At 46.4% G+C, this 23,462-nt stretch overlaps 1 protein-coding gene across 1 annotated transcript; it reads right to left on the bottom strand.

The window, feature by feature from the left end:
- Positions 1–2,084: 2,084 nt before the first annotated feature.
- Positions 2,085–23,256, bottom strand: EXD2 (exonuclease 3'-5' domain containing 2). The gene is made up of 9 exons (XM_050953512.1): positions 23,163–23,256; positions 20,740–21,135; positions 18,806–19,062; positions 16,927–17,053; positions 15,541–15,866; positions 12,025–12,131; positions 11,651–11,786; positions 5,100–5,456; positions 2,085–4,512 (listed from the first exon to the last, which is right to left on the bottom strand). Exons 2-9 carry the CDS (start codon positions 21,076–21,078, stop codon positions 4,296–4,298), a joined length of 1,866 nt encoding a protein of 621 aa, XP_050809469.1. The 5' UTR covers positions 21,079–21,135; positions 23,163–23,256; the 3' UTR covers positions 2,085–4,295.
- Between the last annotated feature and the right edge of the window lie 206 nt (positions 23,257–23,462).

The following is a 23,462-nucleotide window of genomic DNA, read 5'->3' as shown; positions in this document are numbered from 1 at the left end:
TTCCAGCACTTATGGCTCTGGGCTATGCGAGCCCTGTTCTCTCTCCCTGTGGACTAGCAATTTACTCACTCCCCCTTTGTTACCCTCAGGTGCCAGTCCTTAATCTTCTGGAGAACCCACAATGTACACTGATCTGCTGCCTCCATAGAAACAGTGCACCCCAGTTCACGGTTTCACCTCAGTTCAACACAAGGCTCTTAGACAGATTTATAGTAAAACCAAATTAAAGTTTATCTTTACTGAGATAAAGATTTAAATCAAAGCAAGTATTAGAGTTTGGAAACATACAATTACAGGTAAAAGAAAACATAAGATGCAAACAATAGCCTATATTTTTTAACAAGTTACTTTCTTATCTACTTTCCTGTACTCTCACCCAAACGTCAGTCCTTGCAGCAGCAGTCTTCTAGTTCCAAGAGCTGAGATCCACCTTTCATGAGACATCCCTGCTGGCAGAGTTCCTCCTCCATAATGGATAAAATCTTGTACCCTTTCCAATTTTCTTACACAGTTGCAGACCATTGTTTCTTACCTCGGGGAGGCGCCCTATTCATACACTTTTCTTCGGGTTCTTTTGTTTTTGTAGATCTTCAAGCCTTCACCCGGCTCAGACAGTAAACACAGACTGTCTCCTCAGATGTCCATCGTTCTCAGCATTGACTGAGAAATCTCAAAGACCCCGCCAGGGCCTCACCTCAGGTGACATGTCTGCGTTTCAGCAGCTTTAAACCCAATAGTCTACATATTTCTTAAACTACTTCCTATACAAACAACTTGCAATAACCCTAACAGTCCACTAGTTCTTTGCTTTCAGCAGAGATAGCATAGGACCCCCTTTGGTGAAATATTGAGAAGATGGCTAGACGCAGGGGTAATACACACACATGCCTGGGCACGTCCATGTCACAAAAGGACAAGGACAAGGCCATATCCTGGGCTGTCACTATGTACAGGAGATAGATCTAATTGTAATATCAATAACCAAAGAAAGGGGATGGAGACATAACCCATGGGCTCTAGCACTTACCGCTCAGTTCTTGCTGAGATCTTAATCTTTGTAGATTGGGATAGGGAAGGCACAAAATGAGGTTTATAATAGCAAAGGTCTCTCATTAGCAGCCCTTTGATAAATTGCATTATTATGTACTTTTGACTGCCTTGCCTGCCCTCCTCCTACTAATCCATCTCCCCAGGGATTACTACTGACATTCCATACCTCAGCAATTGCAATTTATTGCAAACAACCTGCTCCAGAAATATTTCCTTCTTTCCCTCAAATGTGGCATTTCTTCCCAAAATTACTAGTCTGAGTTGTGGGATGAACACCATTGATTTCTGGACCAATGACTGGTTTACAACTGAATATCACATGACCCATCAGGGCAAGAAGCAGGAACTTCACATCAAGAATCCCCCTTCCCACTGGCATACAGCCTTCTATTCGCTCTCGTCCTAGAATGTTGGAGCTATTGTTCTAACTCTCCCACCAAGGCCTGTACAGTTGAACTCACGATACTAAGGAAGCTTGATTTTACCCTCATCGTGTCTGAGCATCTCACGATCATTCAAGATTTCTTTAATCTCAAAAGAGCCTGTGAGGTAGGGAAGTAGCACTATCACCAAATTTACAGATGGGGAAAGAGACTTATACAAGTTACACAAGAAACCCGTACCTGAGCCAAGATTTGAACTACGATCTCCTGTGTCCCAGTCTAGTGTCCTATCCACTAGGGCATCCTTCCTACAGGAGAATTATTACATAAAGTGCTCCCACTGGTGGGTGAAATCCTGTCTCCATTCAAGGTTTGTCATTCATTTAAATGGGGCCAGGATTTTACTCATTAAAAATAATAAAATCCTCAGACTTTTCCAGACTAGTTTTCTGCAAGAAGCGGGTCATATGCAGAAAGATGTTGTGCAGTATAGAGGTTTTATTGAAACTTGTTTGAAAGGACCTGTGTAATTCAAGCAGGACTTCACCACTTGTGAGAAACATGGTCATCACAAATTCATGCTGATATTACCTCTCTGGCAGAATGTGCCCTGTTCATCTCTCACCAAAGATAGCAGAGGGGTCAGAACAGTTAAGAAAAAGAGTTTTTTATTTAAAAAGTTAAATACATCTAAAATCTAGCACCAGGCGGAAACATGAATGCTGAACAGAAACAGCCAAGAACATTTAAATATCAATAGTAATAATTAACCCTCACATAATACACCTCTACCTCAATATAACGCTGTCCTTGGCCGCCAAAAAATCTTACCGCGTTATAGGTAAAACCGCATTATATCGAACTTGCTTTGATCCACCGGAGTGTGCAGTCTCCCCCTCTCCCCCCACCCCAGAGCACTGCTTTACTGCATTATATCCAAATGTGTGTTATATTAGGTCGCGTTATATCAGGGCAGAGGTGTAGCTTACATTTCCAAAGCATTTTACAAATATTAATGAATTAAGCCTCAACTTCCCTGTGAGGTAGGTAAGTATTATTAGCCCTATTTTACGATGGGAAACTGAGGCACAGATAAGTTATGTGACTTGTTCAAGGCCACACAGCAAGTCAGAGGCAGGATTAGTGCTCTGGGGCTCCTGGCTTCCAATTACGTGCACAGATGATTACAAAATACCGCTTCTCTGAAAAAGCCTATTCTTCCCTCCACATCCTCTGTAAGACAGCTGATCCCATTTCAGAGTGATGTGAGAGGGTGCTTGCCAAAAGCTATTCATCAGAGGGTCTACATAGGAAAATTAAATTGGTAAGTAACATTTTTACAGACACATGCTGTGTGTCTGAAAGGTGTTTTGTTTGTTTTTAAATAGATTTCTGACCATTCGTGCACCCACACTGACAGAGTCACAAATGATGTCATTTTTCCTCAAGATGCAGCAGCAGCCATCAGAAGGCTGAGAGACCTGTCTGCAATTCTGGCCTAGTTCTCAATAAGACAGAAGTGCTGTTTCTTCACATTGGGATCCTGTCCCTGAAACAGGAATGTCTCTTTAGGGAAGGTGTAGTGGGGTAATCACCCCGCTCCGGCCCTGGAAGGGTAAAAGCAGCCCTGGAGAGGGCTGCAGCTCTGAAAGCTGGGCTGACTGGGAAAGCAGCCACAGCTGTAGCTGGTTTAATGAGGGCAATGGGCCAAGAGCAGGCAGTCTCCCTCTAGCTGGGGAGGGAGATGGACCTAGCTGCCTGAGTACTAACGGGTCCTGGAGTGAAGCAGGGCTGGGGAAAGCCAGAGGAGCTGGGGAGCTCTGGGTCAGCAACTTCCCAGCTGCATGGCCTTGAACAAGGCCCCTGGAGGTACTGGGTTGCAGGGAAAGGCAGCAGATCAAAACTCCCTTGCCTGTGATGACTGGCTTATACAGACTGCAGTTAGCCCCAGTGAAAAGGGGCTATATGGTGACTGGCAGTAGCCCATGACTGAGGCAAGGTGGGAATAGGGGGTGAGGGTTCCCCTGGGTGGGGAGACCCTGAAACTGCAGGGGTATTGCCAGGGGGCAGCACCTCAAACATAAGGGGCACCGAGTCCAGGGAGAGACATGGGGGCCAAGCGACAGTGGGAGAGCTAATTCCCAAGATGACTACCAGGAAGTGCCGCAGGGGTGGGTCACTGCATCATTACAGAAGGTTTCCTCCAAGAAAAGCTAACCCGGGTGCAGCTGGCCTGCACCAAAAGCAAGGGATGGGGGTGGAATTGTGGATTAATTTGAGTGTGCAGCCATGGGATGAGGGGGATCGATCCACACTAGCACTTGGAAACAACAAAAAAGTTCATATCCCATGTGAAGAAGCCCTCCACGGTGCTTAGGTGGACGAACTGGATGTAACACACCTCTCAGTGGATGCCGATTATCACAAATTCATGCTGATATAACCTCTCTCTGGCAGAATCTGCCCTGTTCATCTCTCACCAAAGATGGCAGAGGGGTCAGAACACTTAGGAAAGTGCCAATTTTTGTCCGGTCAGTTTGAGCAGAGGAGAAGTCTCCTTAGCACATCCCCTGTGGATTGAAACAGTCTAATAAAAGTGGAGGAGCTCATGTCTGCATACATGATGACCCCATCTCTGTAAAACAAGATGGTGAAGAACCAAGCAGCTCCATTCAGACTATGGTTAAAAATTCAAACCATCTTTTAACATTGAAGTCACAGGATTTAACCATTGGTAGTGTTGTTGAGTCCCCACAGAGCCACTGCTGACAACGGGAGTCTCCCTGGGCCATCCAGGAGCTTGCAGTTCCAAAAGGGAGATGAAAGTCAAATAGTCCTTCCAGTCGCTATCTGGAGTCACTTTCACGACAGCTCGATCCGAAGGTCCTCCCCATATTTTCGAATCAGCTTCCCATGATTGTGGTTGACTGACCACCGCTCTGGAAGATGCTTCGGTTGCATGGTGTCCAGAAAGTGCTGCCGCCAGCGCCTCTCCAGCTCCATGAGTGAGCGCAGCCCCCCTTTGGCGAAGCACTGCACCACCTTCAGTCCATGCGGCATGTAGCTCTCATTACAAATCCTGCCAAGACACAAGGGGAGCTGGTTTCACGCAAACCCATTATGGGACTCTCCGTCTCCCAATACCGTGACGTGCTGGGCGCCCTCACACCCAAAGCATTTGACAAATACAAGGCTCAACTAGGCAGGCTCGACCAAGAGTTGTCCCCGACTACTCCCCACACCCGTAGCAAAGTAACCACCTGAGTGAGAGACTGTAAGCGTCTCACTGCAGGAAACACGTAATCTATAGCCCCAATCTCACAAGTGTATTGGTGCTGGGGGTTCCCTGTGCCTGCACAGAGCTCTGCAGCACTGTTTGTAACGCACTGTGTAAACACCCAGTTTGTTAAACTCTGGCCCTGGTTTTACAGGGAGAATAAAACAACAGGAGGTACTTTTAAAGGAGCTCGGGGGGAAAAGTAGGCCTATCACTTAGCTCTACCAATGCTGCTGGGATTTTTGTTGCTGTTGTACAATTTATGTATCAGGGCACCTAGGGCTTTGGCTAGGTGTCTTTTTCTGTAACTGAAGTCTAAATACATAAATATACACATGCGCACACAGACGGCTAAAACATTAGACCTAGTCACTGGGCTCTTGTAATACCTGGTTTCCAGGCCTGCTGCTTCCTGGAGCATCTCTGAAGTAATGGTCTCTGTGTTAAAGAAGTCCTTTATTCCTTGCAGCAGCTCCTCCCTCCTGGTGTCAGGCAAGCTGTCTGCATTCAGCAAAGCCCTGGCCCCTGACCGGACCTGCCTTCGCAGGGGATCCTCCAGCAGGCGCACCCCTTCCTCGCAGCCAATGGGGGCACCGAACTCCTCGGCCAGCCGCTGCTTGAGATGATTGTCGTAGTAATTGGAGATGGCATGGCAAGAAGTGCAAAGCAGCAGAACGTCATGGGAGTTGTGGTCCTTCATCTGGATGGGGAAGTGTCTCCTGTACTCATGAGGTACGATGTTCTTCCTGGGAAGGAAATAGCAACACAGTCTTAACGAAGATTTCAGATGGCTGCTGCCATCAACTACTACTTACACGCCTGATGGAAGACTGATATAGAAAAGGAACCACCCCAGAAGCTGGAGCTTTCCACATTTGGTCTTAGCTCAGGAGTGTACTGTGCTTTTTTTTTTTTTTTTTAAGTCAGAAAATCGTCTGTAAAGACAGCATTGGATCAGTTCTCTGTGTGTACTCCACTGTCAATCTGATGATCTTAGTGACAGAAATGTATTTTTGCTTTCCACTTCTGTTCGCCCTGCAGAGACATCACTAGATTCTGTCCTGGCCAATGCATCAAAAGAATTCCTAATAAAAGCCCCAATCCTGCAGGTACTTACGCGTATGTTTAACGATACTCCTAGGAGTGCTCCCATTAACCTCAAAGGGACGACTCGTGTGAAGTAAGGCACATGCCTCAGTGCTTGCAGGACTGGGCCCAATTCCAAATGCAGGACCAAATTCTACCCTCAGCTACACTGTGCATCCCCAGAGGGCACAAAGGAATTGCACAGTTGTAACTAACTGAAAAGTATGGCCGACAGAATCTTTACTACTTGTGATAATGAACAAGTAAGAGGCATCCCAGCTTGATCTTCAGATCCCAGCATGAGTCTTGCAGGCAGGGCAATTAGAAAAAGACTCCTTTGTAACCTAGGTATGTTTTCTCCGGAAGCTACTGAGACACAATCAACAGGGAACCCTGTGTAAGAAGTCAAAGAAATTTGGGCCATTCTTTTAGATACATTTGGATAAAAATGTTGAAACTACTCAAAGAAAGCCAAACCTCCATTCCACCTAAATGCTCCCTTTCCTAGTTACATGTCTTCTCCTATTTTACTTCTCTAACCCCCACCCTAATGTGTTAAGTCCATGTCTTGCAGATCTGACGAGTAGTAAGATTGCAGAATTCTACGGGCAATCCCATCAAGCATGCAGTATACTGAAACACATACAAGCTGTAAGTCAATTATCTTTCTGTTGTTTGTTTTCTTCATATTAAAAAAAAAAAAAAAAATCAAATCAATGAAAATTAATGGCAACCCACCCCACAACCCAGAATGACCCCACAGGTATTTTTCAGAGCTGATTCATAGTTAAAGACAAAAATGTGTAAATTCATAAGAACAGGAGAATGGCCATACTGGGTCATTTTAGTATTATGAAAATGTCTAATCAAAACCTTAATCTGTGGCATGTTACCCTCAATGAGGGCATCAGGGGTGGAATGAAATTTTATAAAAGTTATGAGCAACTGCAAAATCACTACTGAGCACACCAAGGGTATGTCTATCCCGCCCACATTACAGTGCGGCAGCACTGTGACCTGGGCAACGCAGTCATGGTTTATTGCCGGGGGAGAGCTCTCCTGGTGATAAAAAATAACCTCCCCGAATGAGCGGCGGTAGCTTTATCGCCGGGAGCTCCCAGCGATAAAGTGCTGTTTATACTGGCACTTTTCAGCGCTAAAACTTTTGTCGCTCAGGAGTGTTTCTTCCACACCCCTGAATGATTCAAGTTTTAGCCCTGAAAGTGGCAGTGTAGACACAGCCTTAGTAGACATATGAGGATTTTTATCAAGCTGATGAAGCCCTGGGCTCTCATATGACATCTGAAGGGATGAAAAGAACTGTGCATGCAAGATTGTACAGGCCTCTGTAAAAACATTCCAACATCCTTTCCCAGACAATCTATGAAGAAAGCACCCTTAACCCAGAAGAAATCTGCAGCCAGACAGCCCCACTGTCACACAAAGGATTTTAGATTCTCTCCACAGTTTCTGATGCATTTGGATGAATTTTTCAGAAATTGGAAGCTTTCATTTAACAATAAATATGTCTGTCTTTTTCTGCTACAGAGGCACAGCTGTCCCACCATAATAGGGAGACTAGACAGCAAGCGTGAAAAATCGGGATGGGGTAATAGGAGCCAATATAAGAAAGAGACCCAAAAGTCGAGATTGTCTCTATAAAATTGGGACATCTGGTCACCCTACATTATAAAGTGACTGTGCTGCTGGTCAGTTCATGTAGCCTTGCAGGACACTGCTCCCAGCTAAACAATAGCAGCTGTAAAGACTAGAACTCACCCTCCTCCACACCAATTAGCTTTATGGATATGTAGGTGTCACAGCTCACCTGGGCCATTTAATGCTAACAACAGGATTAAATACAGAAAGGTGAGACAGTCAGGGTCCGGACACCAACAGGGAAAACAGATGGTTTAAATCCGTAAAATGATCAGTTAAACCAAATGACTGCATATTGCTTTATTGTACTACAGGAATAAGGTCTTTTATGAAAGCTTGTAATATTCTGAACTTGATGGTTATTACGAGATGTGTGTACAGACTGTGGTTATGGAGCTACATATTAGTGAATACAGAAAACTGTGTTAATAATCCATACTACAGCTTCAGCTACACCTCCCAGCAGGGGCTAAGAAGTGAAGCAAGGCGGGGCACTGCCCAAACTGGAAGTTTACATGAAACTGGCTTCAAGTAATGATACATTGTCCAGCCCAGAAAAGACAATGATGGGCCATTAGAGCTAACAGAAAGACATTGAGGGTATGTCTACATCTACAATTTTGCAGCGCTGGTTGTTACAGCTGTGTTAGTACAGCTGTATAGGGCCAGCGCTGCAGAGTGGCCACACTTACAGCAACCAGCGCTGCAAGTGGTGTTAGATGTGGCCACACTGCAGCGCTGTTGGGAGTGGTGCATTGTGGGCGGCTATCCCACAGAGCACCTCGTCCCATATCGGCGCTGTGGCTTGTGGGAAGGGGAAGGAAGTGTGATTGTCTTTCCGCTTCCTGTTCCTGTTCCAACGCCCCGTGTTGCTTTGGTAGACATTCGGAGCAGTGTGGCAGCACTGTGATTGTACAGCGATTTTTCTGCGATTTTTTTTAATGAATGGATCCTGAGCAGCTGACGACCTTATTGATGAATGTTGCCAGCACTGTGTGCTGAGCTCGCCTCTACCCTGCGGCGCAGGGACACCGCGTGGCTGTCTGCGTGCTGGGGGGAGGTGGGGGTGGGAAACACCGGAGCACACCGCGGGGAAGGAGACCTGCTTGGAAGGGGGGTCGGGGAACACCGGAGCACACCGCGGGGAAGGAGACCTGCTTGGAGGGGGGGGTCGGGGAACACCAGAGCAAACCGCGGGGAAGGAGACTACACTACAGCTGAGCATTTAAAAGGAGGGATCAGGTGAGCACAGGGCAGTGGAGTTTTCTTGATTACCGGAGAGGCTTCCTCAGGTATGCTGGGATACCTGCTTATTCCACGGAGGTCAAGAAAAACGCTGGTGAGTGTCTATACCTGATGACCAGCGCTGGTGATCCAGCGCTGGATCCTCTACACCCGAGGTTCGACCGGGTGTACGGCCAGCGCTGTAAACAGGGAGTTGCAGCGCTGGTAATGCCCTGCAGGTGTGTACACATCCTAAGTTGCAGTGCTGTAACCCCCTCACCAGCGCTGCAACTTTGTGGTGTAGACAAGGCCTGAGACACCCAGGCTATCAAGTCAAGAGGGAATTTCCCCATTCTGAATAAACATGGGGCACCATAGATTGGGGGGGGAGAGAGGGGGAATGGAAAGCCTTTAAAAACAGGCTTGGGACTCAGGTTTTTTATCCAGACTTTCAGGGACAGTCTTGTGGCGAGACGCTCTCCATGAAGGCTGGATCCCACCTCTAGGTAGCGCGTATGCTGAGAAACTGTCTTATGGCAAAGGGTAACTTATATCATAAAAGGGATTTTATCTAATATGGAAGTGTAAAAGCCTAGGTTATTTTTATGTTTATTTGCTGTGTCACCTGTATAGGTTTGCTTCCCCTTATTCTTATCTTCGAATCTGTGGTTTTGCTATTAAATAAACTTTTTGTTTATTTTTACCCCAAGCAAGTCTCTCGCATGCAAGCTGTGGGCAATGTGCATGCCAAAGTATCCAGGGGGCTGGTTTTACACCTTCTCAGGTGGCAAACCGGAAAGTCAGAGTATCTGGTAGTTAAGAACTCAGAAAGTACAGATTTGGGGAGACTAGGAACTGGAAGGGCGGTTGGTGTCACACTCCAAGGAGTGACTAGACTGGTGAGAGCATGCACTTGTGGGCTGGCTACTGGTGTCAGTGATCTGAACCACAGCTGCACAGCACGAAGGCCTCCAAAGTTAAAGGGCGGGCAGTGACAGAACCCCTTACTGGTCTTGGTTGTTCCCAAAACATCACACAGGGTTTTTTCTTCTCTTTCTTTGAGAAAAAAGTTAAACTGAGGAGGTATGCGTACCACTAGCCTGTCCAGGCTGGACTGCAGCCTACACTCTCTGTTTGAACACAGCTTGTTCTCCAGCGAGAGTAAACACAACTGTTCTCTACTGGAAGGAATGTCAACCTCTCTCCCATGTCAATCTTGTCCAGAGACAAATGATTAAGGCTGCGAGTCTGCCATGGATTCTATAACTTCTGCAGAGGCCAGTGTGGCTGGTTTCGGGGCTTCCTGAGCAGCTTGGGCAAGCTGCACCAGCCACTGCTGGGGCAGTATCGGGCCACCATGTCCCCCTCCCTTCCTGCCCCAGCAGCAGCAGTAATTTGGGTGTGAGAGGGGGCTCAGGGCTGGGGCAGAGGTTTAGGGTGGGGGGCAGCGCTTACCTTGGGGGGCTCCTCAGAAGCAGCTGGCATGTCCCTACAGTTCCTAGGCGGAGGGACCAGGGGGCTCCACACGCTGCCCCTGCCTGTGTGTTCCCAGCCAATGAGAGCTGCGAAGCCAGCGCTTGTGGTGCGGGCAGCACACAGAGCCCCCCAGCCTCCCCTCCCCCCAGGAGCTGCAGGGACATGCCAGCTGGTTCTGACGAGCTGCGCAGAGCCAGGTAGGGAGCCTACCAGCCCTCTTCCTTCCCTAAACCCCCAAAGAGCACCCTTTTCACCCTAGCCTTCTCTCTCCACACACACCCCCCAGGAGCACCCACGGTGCTCCTGCCCACTCTTTCCTCTCCTCTTTCCCCCTCCCCCGAGGAGTGCCCACAGCACCGTCTCTCCTCCCCCCATGGAGTCCCCGTGGTACCCCGGCCCGCCCTCTCTTCTCTTCCCCTCCCATGGCACACCCGTGGCACCTTGCCCTCCCCCCACACTCCCCTGGAGCACCTGCGGTGCCCTGGCCCAAGTTCTAGTCAGGGGTATACAGTACAAGTCATGGACAGGTCACAGCTTTACTGACCTCTCTAAGACTTTTACTAAAAATACCCATGTCAAGGTTCCTCCCTCACTCTGATCTTTAGGGTACAGATGTGGGGACCTACATGGACACTTCTAAGCTTAATTACTAGCTTAGATCTGGTAACACTGCCACCATCCAGAAATGTCAGTGTCTGGAACACTTCCTGTTCCCCCAAAACCTTCCCCTCCCTGGGCAGCCTTGAGAGGTTTTTTCACCAAGTTCCTGGTGAACACCAATCCAACCCCTTGGATCTTAAAACAAGGAAAAATCAATCAAGTTCTTAAAAAGAAACAAACAAACAAAGGTAAAAATCATCTCTGTAAAATCAGGATGGAAAATACTTTACAGGATGATCAGATTCGTATAGCCCAGAGGAACCCCCTCTAGCCTTAGGTTCAAAGTTACAGCAAACAGAGGTAAAATCCTCTCAGCAAAAAGGAACATTTACAAGTTGAGAACACAAAAATAAGACTAACACACCTTGTCTGGCTGTTACTTACAAGTTTGAAACATGAGAGACTGATTCAGAAAGATTTGGAGAGCCTGGATTGACGTCTGGTCCCTCTTAGTCCCAAGAGCGAACAACCCCCAAAACAAAGAGCACAAACAAAAGACTTCCCCCCACCAAGATCTGAAAGTATCTTGTCCCCTTATTGGTCCTCTGGTCAGGTATCAGCCAGATTTACTGGTAAAAGAGATATTAACCCTTAACTATCTGTTTATGACAACCCATGACTAAAACGTAGCCTTACATATGATCATGTGGTCCTTGAATGGCTGCAGCCTACCAGAGATATACACACTGAATTTTACACAAGCATGACTGTGTCCCAGTTTACCTCCCACTAGTAAACAACACAAAGTTCCTTATGGTAGAGACTGAACTTAATCAGGGTCTGGGTCTCACTCTACCAGATGTATTTTTCTTCCCTACACTGTGTAAAAACTCACCGGATGTAGGACTCTCTCTTGCCACACACCACACACAGGTTCTCCTTAACAGTCAGATAGTAATCGACTTGTGACTCAGGACGTCCTGAGGGCTCGAACTGCAACTTCACAACAAATGGATCTGTGCTCACCAACTCTGGAAGGGTGGAGGCAGAGAGGGAGGCCTTTAACCATTGCATGTGGAAAGCTAAATGAATTATGCACAAAGTTGGTGGACACATCCTGTTTATTCCTTCCCCCAACATCTCCAGTAATTGGATCTCTGTTCAGACCTGGGCCGTTTCTCAAAAGTATCATTTCTCACCCAACAATATCATGGCAAAGAAAAGATCTCTTTCCTAGATACAGACTAATATGAGGACTGGAATACGTACCTCCAATGCCCTTGTCCAGGTACCACTGGGCCTTTTTGCGATCACAAGTGCACAGAGGCTGTCCGTCTGGTGCATGCAGGAAGCAGTTATCATACAGGGGAGATTTTCTGTGAAACAGGGTGAACATCATGACAATTAAAATAAACAGGACCCCTAGAAACAGAGCTCTATGTATCTACATATTTAATGCTACATACATGCAGCATCCTTTACATCAGACGAGTGCCCTCAGAAGTAAACACACTTCTAGCCCTCAGCAACGCGTATTTATGGGCCAAGCACCATACTGGCAGAACAGGCTGTCACCGAGGGCAGCAAACTCCTTAGTGACTGACTGTTCTGGCTACAACTACTGGTTGTGAAGGATCTGTTTTCCAGATCAGCAGCCAGTACCCATGAAGCTGGGAACTTTGAACCCTCTGTTGAGGCTATCATTGACAATAGGCTTGCTTACATTTCAGAATTAAAAGTGAGCAACTCTCAATAGTGAAAAGTAACCTATATGTTTAAAATCTGGTTCAGATGCTCTCCGGTGTTTTCACCAATACAGGGAAGGAATTATTTTTTTCCAAACAATATCTTTACTTTGACAACATCCCTTTAACAAAACTAAATGCCTGAGGAGGAAGATGGCTGCATCTTCCAGCCAGGAGGCCCTGAGCAGAACGGCGGCAACAAAGCTAGATAATTGCTCAGGAGCAGGGATGGACAGCTACTGTTGTAGTGCAAAGTGCTCCTTCCCCTACAATCCTTACTCTATTCACCAGCACCAGTGTGATCACAGCAGCAAAGAATTCCCTCAGTTGAACTGCTACCGCAAGAAGCATCAGGCCAAGAACTCTTGCAAAAATAAAAATTATTCAGTAATTCATACTGTCTCTACAGTAGGGAATTTGACAAAAATATTCCCACCAGTGCATGTTGATTAAAAAAAAAACAAACCCCACCACATAGGAAGATGTTGGGATTGGTCTATTCCAGGGGTCTGCAACCTACAGCACGTGTGCCAAAGGTGGCACGAGAGCCGATTTTTCATGGCACACGGGGTGAGCTGAGCTGCTCAGCCCGCCGCCGCTCTGGGGTTCCCGCTGCTGGCCCCTGCCAGCCGTGGTCCTGCCACCGCCGCCGCCACTCTGGGGTTCCCGCTGCTGGCCCCTTACCAGTCAGGGTCCCCCCCTGGTCCCACTCAGCACCCACTGCTGCCCTGGGGGAAAGAACCCTCGGCTGGCAGCGGGCTGAGACCCCAGCTGGCAAGGAGCCAGCAGCCGAAATCTGGGGTTTCCACCGCCAGCTCCTGCTAGCTGCGGTCCTGCTGTCAGTCCCACTCAGCGCCAAATGCTGGCCTCGGGGATAGAACCCCAGGCTGGCAGAGGGCTGAGACCCCAGCTGGCAAGGAGCTGGTGGTAGAAACCCCAGAGAAGCAGTGGGCTGAGCTGCTCAGCCTGCTGCCACTCCGGGGTTCCTGCTGCTGGCTCCTTGCCAGCCGAGGTCCCACTCAGCACCTGCTGCTGGGCTGGAGGATGGAACTCCAGGCTGGCAATGGGCTGAGGCCCTAGCTGGCAAGGAGTCGGTGGTGGAAACCCCAGAGCGGTGGCAGTCAGCCCGTCACTGCTCTGGGGTTCTGGCTGCTGGCCCCTTGACAGCTGGGGTCCCCACAGCCCCGCTCACCTTGCTTCCAGTTGGAGTTCCAGCGCAGGCCCCCTACCAGATAGGGGCCAGGCTTCCGGCCCTGCTCAGCCACCAGCTCCACTCACCTCAGCTGCCGATCTGGGGTTCCAGCCGCTGACCTCTTGCCAGCTAGTTATCAACTTATAACTCAGAAGCCTGTGTGCAGCTTAAAGTATCTAAATAGGTGCTACCAGACATTGGAAAAACGCAGCAAGGAAAAGCAAGGGCAAGGAGCACACTGAACTAATAAGATCTGCATTTAAATTTAAATAAAGCTTCTGAAACACTTTGAAAACCTTGTTTACTTTACATATAACAGTAGTTTGGTTATATATTATAGACTTATAGAGAGATCTTTTAAAAAAAGGTTCAAAGGTATTACCGGCACGCGAAGCCTTAAATTAGAGTGTATACATGAAGACTCAGCACACCACTGCTGAAAGACTGCCAACCCCTGGTCTATTCTAGGGCTCCTACCAGTGATTATCAGCAGTTCAGGTGAACTGGTAGTAAGCAGTAAAGGCGACATTGTTTAGCCTGGCCAGCCAAGATAGAGGATACAGAAAATAAATGGAGAGGCAGGTGTAATAGCTCAGTCAAAGGTGTCATCTGAGTGATTTGTGCATCCATTTTTTTTTTCAAATTAAAACAAACAAACAAACAAACAAACATTCTCCTAGAAATCAACAACAGAAAAAAAACATTTTGATCACATCTAATTTAACCCTAGGGACCAGGGAAGGATTATTCCCTACAATATGTTCTCCAGCACTTTGTCTTGACTAGTTTTAAGTCTCTCTAATGAAGGAGCTTCTTGTTTTAAAAAAAAAAAAATAAACGATCAAATACACACAACCTGGATTTAGCTTAGAATTCTGTTCAATCAGCTATTTAGTTTTTCCTAGGGGGCTGAGCCCTTCTTGGACTGTTTGATGTTGGCTCAAAATGTTTCCTGGAAATATGAAGAGACCGAGAAAAATCACACGTAAGTAACAGAACACTGTTATTTCTATTTTAATTGTTAAAGAATACTAATGAATCAGTTTTCTGGCTCCATTAAATTATCTCCCCCACAGGTAACCTGAGAATCTTAAAGGAGAAAGTTAATGTTGAAATGTCTATTTTTCCTTTTCATTTGGCTATGACTGAAGTTGTTTAACTCCCCAGGTTTGTGTATATAAAATCTGATATAATCAAATTAAATTTAAAAACAGGCATATCAATTCTGCATCTCCCCTTGCTGGATTCAGATTAAGACGGTTTATCTAACTTGTTTTAATTAAAAAACATTGTATATAAAATAACTGAAGTTTCAGACAGTCAGATTCCATTGTTACATAAAAATTTAGAATTTGCCTGATCAGATCAGACCATTGGTTGAAGTCTCGTATCCTGCCTCCAGCAATAGTTAACAGCTGGTGCCTGCAAAGAAAATGACCCCCTCAGTCTAGCATTATCCATCCTGCCTGGCAAACTGTGAAATGCTCTGCTTCGGTGCAGGCCAGAGATTTTCCTTCCTGAGATCTGAGGCAGTCAAATTATACCTGATTATATCCCTATTTTATAAAGCAGAATGGCAAATGTCCTGTTGCTCTGAGGTGCGCTCAGTGGGTTAGAACCTCTATAGCATCAGAACGATCTTGAGCTTTCTTTTAGCCTTTGGTAAACGTATCTGATTCATTTTTTTCCATCACTTATATCTTACATTTAACTCTCAGGGTTAGCTACTGAACACCAGCAATAGTGAATGTGCATAACCATAATGAGCAGGGCTGGAAGTATCAATCAAAATCCTGTCCTTGCAAGTTTAGTTAAGGTGCATATAGTAAAAAAGGCTCATGCAATTACCTTGCCGAATATCCCACACCGAGAGGCTTTCGCTTCTGTTTGCGGGGATCCTTCACTTGTTGATTTACTGGGGACTGGCCATTAGCTGCCGACTTCCGATTCCTTGGTTTCTGCTGGGAGTCCACCTCTCCATTTCCATCATCTCCTAGACTGCTGCTACTTCTTCCTCTGAATGGGACATCCATCAAGCCCTGGCACTTGTCCAGTACTTTTTGCCAAGCAACAACAGCATTTTCACCTCCAGATGCAGCAGGGATGAAGAAAAATCCCAGCAGACGGAGAAACAGAGCCATTGAAACCTGGGCATCCTTGGCAGCATAAGTGACCTGGAGAAAAGAGTCAGAGCTCTGTGTTACTGCGCAGAAGGAGGGCTAACGCCTCGTGAGGACCTAAGACGAGATCCCTCAACACAACGAATGTGAAACATCATTTCTAGATAAAGAGGGAGTAGCATTTATTTGACTTAGGAACTTACACTGAGATCCAGCACTGAGCGCTGAAGTAAGGGTCTGGGAACCTCTAGTGTTCCCTACCTAGAACCACAGACCCGCCTCTTCATTATGCAATCTGAAGCCCTTTCAGTAATCTACAGTGTAGCCAGTTGACCCCTAGAGGGAGCCAGAAGGTATTATATTGTAGATTGCTACAAAGTCAAATTTTAAGAGTGAAGGACAAGCAGAGCTCAAAAGACAGTATTTACATATGCTCACTGTAATCCTGTCTGTTGTACACCACTCAAAATGATCACACAGACAGACTAGCTTCAAAGGTAGACACACCTTTATATAGTTACCTCCCTGCTCTCCAAAAGCTCAATGATAATCTACTGATTATAGGCTCCGTCCTGAAGGGGCTGAGCACACAGGCTCTTGTCAAGCAAAGTCCTTGAGCATCTGCTTAAAGTTAAGCATGAGTAGTTCCATTCAAGTCTATGTGATTACTCATGTGCTTGAAGTTAAGCAGGTGCTCAAGGACTTTGCTGAATCAGGATGAGCGTGCTCAGCACCTTCAAGACTCAACCCCCAAACCAGATACAGGCCACTCACAAAACCCTCACAGATCAACAATCACCAGGTCCCTGGCACTTGCCTATGAACAGAGATAATACCTGGCACTTCAATCCTCTTACATCCAAATATGTCACACAGCTTTCCAAAGATTAAGCCTTGAACACACCCCACCCCCACACACCCCTCCAAGACAGGAAATTATCCCCATTTAAAGAGAGGGAAACTGAAGCTTAGAGAGATGAAACATCTGGACCAGTCACACACTGAGCTTGTGGCAGAGCTGGAACAGACTCCAGATCTCTTGACTCCAAATCCTGTCCTTTAGCCACAAGACTATTCCTCCTCACGAAAGAATAGCTACAATCAGAAGACACACCTGGTCTTGAGTCAGCTCTTCTGCCTCCCAGTTGCTGCAGCGCAAGTGAAGAGATTTGTCGAGAGGGCAGTTTAGGACGTTCTCAGCTAGAGATTTGAGGCTGAGTCCATTACAGAGCAGATCCTTCCTTCAGTTTAACAAACAAAAGCAAATAAATGGATAAAAGCACCAATCAAATTGAAAAATGTTTGCATCCACCCTGAATCTATTTGAACAAGAGGAACTACTGAAGTGTGTGATTAGACGATATACGTGTCAGTGACCACTATCGGAACAGGCACCTGCTCATCTATAAGCTTTACTGACTAAGCTAGCATAGCTCTTGGTTCTTTAGGCCACTGGTTAGTTTTAGAGCAGAAGATCTCAAGCATGAATGTTACCAATTCCCTCTTGAAGCTGTTTCACATAATACAGACACTAGATCATTACAGAATCTAAGAATTTCTTTTTGAGAGAAAGAGTGGGGATCTTTTCATCAGCTGTCTGCCTCTGAATGAAAAGGAGATCCTACAGTAACAGGCAAGTTTGCTGTATGAAATTGAAATGCCACTAGACCAAATGGCCAGGAATGGGCTACATATTGCTGAGAAATGAGAGATCCAGTCACTGCTTTAGAGGAGAAGAATCAGAAAATACACATTTCAACTGCCCGCTGAAAGACTCAAGGATTCCATGTTCTCTAATCATCGTTGCTAAAGTGGCGGCACAAGGCCAACAGACCTACATCCCAAATCAGTTACACAGGACAAAGGCCTGTAAAATATTCTAATTGAGGAGTGTTTCTAGGCAAAAGGTTATAAAACTTTATTCCTTTAACATGAAAGTAACATTAGAAAATATTGTTGTATCTTCAATGTTTCACTGGAAACAGAATTATTAAAGGGGAAAATTAAAAACTGATTAATTTTGTACATTTCTCAAGAAGTCTGATAATCATCTCTTTCCACTCATCTGCTGACCACTCAATTTACATAGTTAGAATTTGTTTGTGGGTCTTCCTCCATCACTGAGCACTATATCCAATATGCATGTCAGTTTGCCCTCCCCTCCTCCAATGTAGGCCAAATCCAAATATTTAGGTGGGAGGAAGGAAGATAGGGTCTCCAATATTTCCTTTCAGTAGTCACCATGCACATAAATGAACAGTTAAGTTGCCGTGTTTATGTACATGGTGTAAATGGTGACAGGCAATGTTTCAAATCCTGGCTGTTAGATATGGAGCCAGTCTGAGAAGGCTGTTCACCTGATTATGATATAGCCAGTGTTTTCCATGATGTGAAAGCCCATAAGCACTCAGAATGGGTCTGCAAAACCCCTTTCAAGAGGACAAAATAAGTAGTACACCCTAGAAGATGGAGAGAAAAAACAGTCTACTGTATATGGAGACCAGGTGTATTTCCCTTTCTGCCTCTTTAAAGTCTTTGTCTTAATGATCAAGACTCTCTTACAATTCAGTACTAGTTTAGTTTGAAATTGTGAGCCACTGGGTAGAAGTTACAATATATACACCCTGCTTGGAAGTATTAGTTGAGTTCCTAATAGACGCCCTCATTACAAAAACCACCACAAATGGCACTACTTGGCTTCCATACTCACAGCCTCAACATAGAGCGCAAGGACTGAACGGGCTATGGAGACTCTACCCCCTTGTCCCAGGAAGAGTTGTTCTGCCTGGGTCATAGATTGAGGCATACTGCAAGGGGAGGGAGAGGGGGGGAAAAGAGGAGGCTTGCACTACTGCTACCCAGGCCATAACTGTTCTGAGGACAAATCCAGGACTACCAATGTAGCATCCTTCATCAGAATCAAATTCATTTTTTATAATTTCCAGTTAAAATTGTACACCTCAAGTACACTGCTGTTGTCTATGGATACGCACCTCTGTCTCATTGCGAGGTACCGGAGGTCTACGCTCCCTTTGACTGCAAGGCCATAGTCCTGAAGTAGCTTGCAAGAATCTTCCCAACATCCGACTCCAACTTTTAATATAGTGCTATCTGCCAAGATGTTCAGTAAAGACTTTGGGACAGTCTGTCCATTGCTGACCAACTTGGGCAATCGAACAAGAATGCAAAAGCCACTGGAAGAGGCCATCTGTAAGAGGGATACAGGACTGGCCTTTCCTTCCACTGACACCTGAAATCAAAGAACCAAACAGCACTGGTGTTAGAGTATCAGTGTCTGGGTACAGAACAAGCCACAACAGAATCATAGACATTACAGATAGAAAAGACCTAGTAAGTGATCTAGTCCAGCGTATCTCAAATGCGGCCACCAGGGCCTTTTCTTGCAGCCACAGCATGCTGGCTTGTGATTGGGAGGGGGCAAAGTAGTGGCCCCTCCCTCTCCTTGGTGCTTCTGGATGCACTGCCTTGGTGTTGGCTGCTGGGGCTGGGCCCTGCCCAACTCTGGAGACACCTGGGGCACAATGCTGGAGGAGCAGGCAGCCAGTGACTTCCCCACCTTCCCAGGGGCAGTGAGGCTTAGGCCATGGGGTTACAGGCTCCAGCCGCGTAGCAGCAGGCCTCATCCTCTGGACACCGAGCTTCAGGCTCCAACCTACTTACTGCCTCCCCTGGCCCCCATCCAGGGCTTAATTCGTCCCCAGGCTTGCCAGGGCTGAGTAAGTCTCACTTTTCACAGAGGATTTGTATGTTTGTTAATATCACTTTTCACAAGAGACTTACTAGCTAGCAATAAATAAATTACAATGATTTGGATGTGTATATGTGCATATTTATTTGTTTTTCCTAAAGCTAACTAAGTACGTTAGAGAAAAGTGTGAGAGCGGCCACCAGCAAGAGTTGGTGGCTGCACTCTGAGGCCACCAAATAATTTGTCCTGAGAACCTGTCCACTGTAGCATTGTTTCATACAATATATTCTCCAGTGCATTATCAAGTCTAATTTTAAGAGACACAAGCAATATGGCTTCCCCCATTTTCCTTGGGTGACTATTTCACAGCCTAACAGATTTCACCATTCGGTCCTTTTTTCTCCCCTTAGCTTAGTTAATGTATGCAGTGTAGGTGAAATTCACCCTTCGGAAGAGGGCCAGCCCAGGGTCTAGACATCACTTAAATCCCACTGAAAACCAGTTGTGAACACTTACATAGGCCTTGTGCTGGCCCTCTTCTGGGAATTTCACGTTCTGTTAGGTCCAATATTTTACATGTTCAGTTATAAATAGCTGCAATTTCTCCTCTTTTAGTTTATTTTAATTAGTTATAGTTTTTAAAATAGGTAAGCTCCTTAAAAATATAAGGCTAAATTAATACAATTCTAGCAAGTTACCTTGAAAGAAACACTGTACAAATATATAGTATCTAATCAATCAAAAACAGTTATAATTCTATCAATAGAATATGTTAAGAGTTATTCCAAAAGTTTAACAAATGATGATCTCAATACATTTCAAATCCATGCTCGGTTAATTTAAGTTTTTATTAAAATCAAAATCAATAGACTCTTATTGGGTTCCCTGGTGGTAACTGCACAGGCAATTTCAAGAGTCATTTCTGGTGTGTCCATTCTAACTACTTAAACCAGAAATGAATCATAGAATATCAGGGTTGGAATGGACCTCAGGAGGTCATCTAGTCCAACCCCCTGCTCAAAGCAGGATCAATCCCCAACTAAATCATCCCATCCAGGGCTTTGTCAAGCCTGACCTTAAAAACTTCTAAGGAAGGAGATTCCACTACCTCCTTAGGTAACCCAATGGTGTTGATGCAAGAAATATTCAAAGCTTCATCAATTCTCTGCCTTTGCCCTAGGAGACTGGAGAACAGATTTTCCTTGATCAAACACTTACCCACTCGCAGTCAATCCCAAGGACTGGCCACCTCTGCAGCTCCTTCTTCAGTAATGGTTCCACTCGATCCCATTCCTCTGCCTCTGAAACTATCACTATTTCTGCACCAAGGATCTTCTCTACCCAGGAAATGGTGGGAGAACTAACACATGAATGTAACTCCTTCTCCTTCACTTCCGTCAGTTCCTCATCTTCTGACCTTCTCAGAACTCCAACTTGGTTACGACCACGACAGACCCTTTCTTTCCGACGCTGGCTTACTTTCCACAAAACCAGACCCCCTACTGCAATGCCCAACAGGGTGGCCACAGTAACTGTCACTGCTGTTTGTCTGGGCATTTTTCATCCTCCTCCGCTTCACCCACTCAAAATAACACTGCAGAATTTTCTTATAGACTGCAATGAAAAAAGCAGGATAGATGAATAGATGTTTAAGAATTTATTCAAAATTTCTTTAATATAAAATTAAGAAAAATCAAACTGCCACTATTCAGACAAAGATCTAAGTACAGCTCAGGATCATAAAGCAACATGGAATTTTTAAAATGTACTAGACTCTGTTCAGCAGTAAATCAGGAATCAAAGCAAGTGACATACCCTGGAGAATGGGTGTGTTAAATGCTAATGAGTCTAAATTCAGGTCTTGGTTACACCAATTACACCAAAATCTAGAGTAATTCCACTCATTTACATCATTGTAACTAAGAAAAGAATTTGGTCCAGAATCCAGTATTTCTCAAACTTCTGAAAGCTCACGTCTCACTCCTTCAATCCCAAGAAGTGCTGCTAAAGGCCCAAGCAACTGAAATTCTCATGATATTCATCTAATTTGATGAGCAACATAATAGTTCACAATGTTGACATTTAAAGCCTCAACACCAGCATCTATGTATGTCATCCATTAAAATTATTGGGGCAGTTCACACCTTTGACCTGTTTTTAAAGTCAAAGAAGACTCCGTAAAACAACTGGGAGGTCCAGACAGACAGGGATGTGCCCAAAGCTTTGGTAAGTGCTGCCGTAATGTATGCGTTTGGGGAACATATATTTCTACTTCATCAGTGAATATAAGTACTTCTATGATCTTGCACAGCAGTAATTCCTAGGATCCCAACACCTGATCTACACTAGAAAATTCGGTCAGTTTAAGTAAGTTGGTCAGGGATGTGAAAAATTCACACCTCTGAGCGGCATTGTTAAACCAGCCTAAATCCCCACGTAGAATTCTTTCATCAACCTAGTTACTGCCTCTCAGGGACATGGATCACCCTAGTGTCAGCACAGGTAGAGTCTACACTGAAGCGCTACCGTGGCAGAGCCGCATTGCTGTAGCACATTAAGTGTAGGCATACCTTAAGACCAGGTCTAAACTACAGACTTATATCGATATAACTACATTGGTCAGGGGTGTGAAAAATCCACACCCACGAGTCATGTAGTTACACAACCTAATGTCCGGTGTAGGCAGCGCTATGTCGGCAGGTGAGCGTCTCCTGTCAACACAGCTACAATCTGTCGCAGAGGTGGATTAACTAGACTGATAGAAGCAGCTCTCTAATCAGCACAGGAACGTCTTCACTTAAGCACCACAGCGGTGCAACTGCATCGATGCAGCTTTTTAACTGTAGACCTGCCCTAAGTAACATAGATCCTGATAGTACAAGGTGACTATGCACCCATGTGTAGCCCCACTCACTTCAATGTCCTCCAGTGTAAACAACCTAATTTTCAGGTGGAGTTTGATGAATGGGACCATCTGATGATGCTGCCTGCGATGGCAGGGGTTGAACTCAGTGACACGGGGTCCCTTCCAGTCCTATGTCCATGAGTGTGCAAAGCTAAACATGGAAAGCCACTCATTTGCAGGATGAGGTTCTAATACTCCAATCCTGCAAACAGTTTCAAGCATGTGAGTACCTGCAGATGTAAGCAGCACTGACTTCACTGGAAGAACTCACGTCCTGCACAGTTACAAGTGTCTGTTTCAGGACTGAGGCCTCTGGCCCCGATCCTGCAAGCCGAACCATGTGTGAGGAGCCAGGCAGCACCATACCCTCAGCACTCCCCCACCCCAGATCCGGGGAACAGCTGGACGCATCAGCAGGGAGAGACCAACATGAGACACCCCGCAGGCTGCTCTGGACCCCACAAGCACGAGGAGAAAACACCCCCTTGTAAACCCTGCGCTTGGCAGCCTGCCAGCCCGGCACTGCCGCAGCGCGGGAACAGCGTGACCCCACCGCGCATACCTGGCGGGGCGCAGGGGGGATTCCTGGGACGGGGCCATATTTGGGGTCTGCAGCGGCAGGATGCCTGGGGCCGGGCGCGGCAGGGAAGAAGCAGCAGCACCATGTTCCAGCAGCCCCCCGCCCCCCTACAGAGAACCGCGCGCCGGGTTCCGCAGCCGCCTCGCTGCCCCCCACCTGTCTACGCCTGGGCCCGCAGCGGAACGCTGGTTTCTCCCCGGCACCAGGAACCCACCGCGCTGCAGCCCCCACACCCTGCTGCACCGACAGACGGGCTTCCGACGGGTACACAGCCGGAGCGCCCGTATTAACGGACACTTCCGGTCTCGTGTTCCTACGGGGTGGAGCTTCCCGTGTAGCCCGGAGTTCTTCTAGGCCTGTGGGCGCTGCCATCTTGTACGGCAAGCGCGGTCCGGCTGGGTAGGGCTGTGCAGGGGCTGCGTTGAGTCCAGTTATCCTAGGGGCTCGGGTTAATAC

The sequence above is a fragment of the Gopherus flavomarginatus genome, chromosome 5 (assembly GCF_025201925.1).
Source record: "Gopherus flavomarginatus isolate rGopFla2 chromosome 5, rGopFla2.mat.asm, whole genome shotgun sequence".
NCBI lineage: Eukaryota > Metazoa > Chordata > Testudines > Testudinidae > Gopherus > Gopherus flavomarginatus.
The sequence above is the reverse complement of the archived record's forward strand: the minus strand, read 5'-3'. Positions and strand labels throughout refer to the sequence as shown.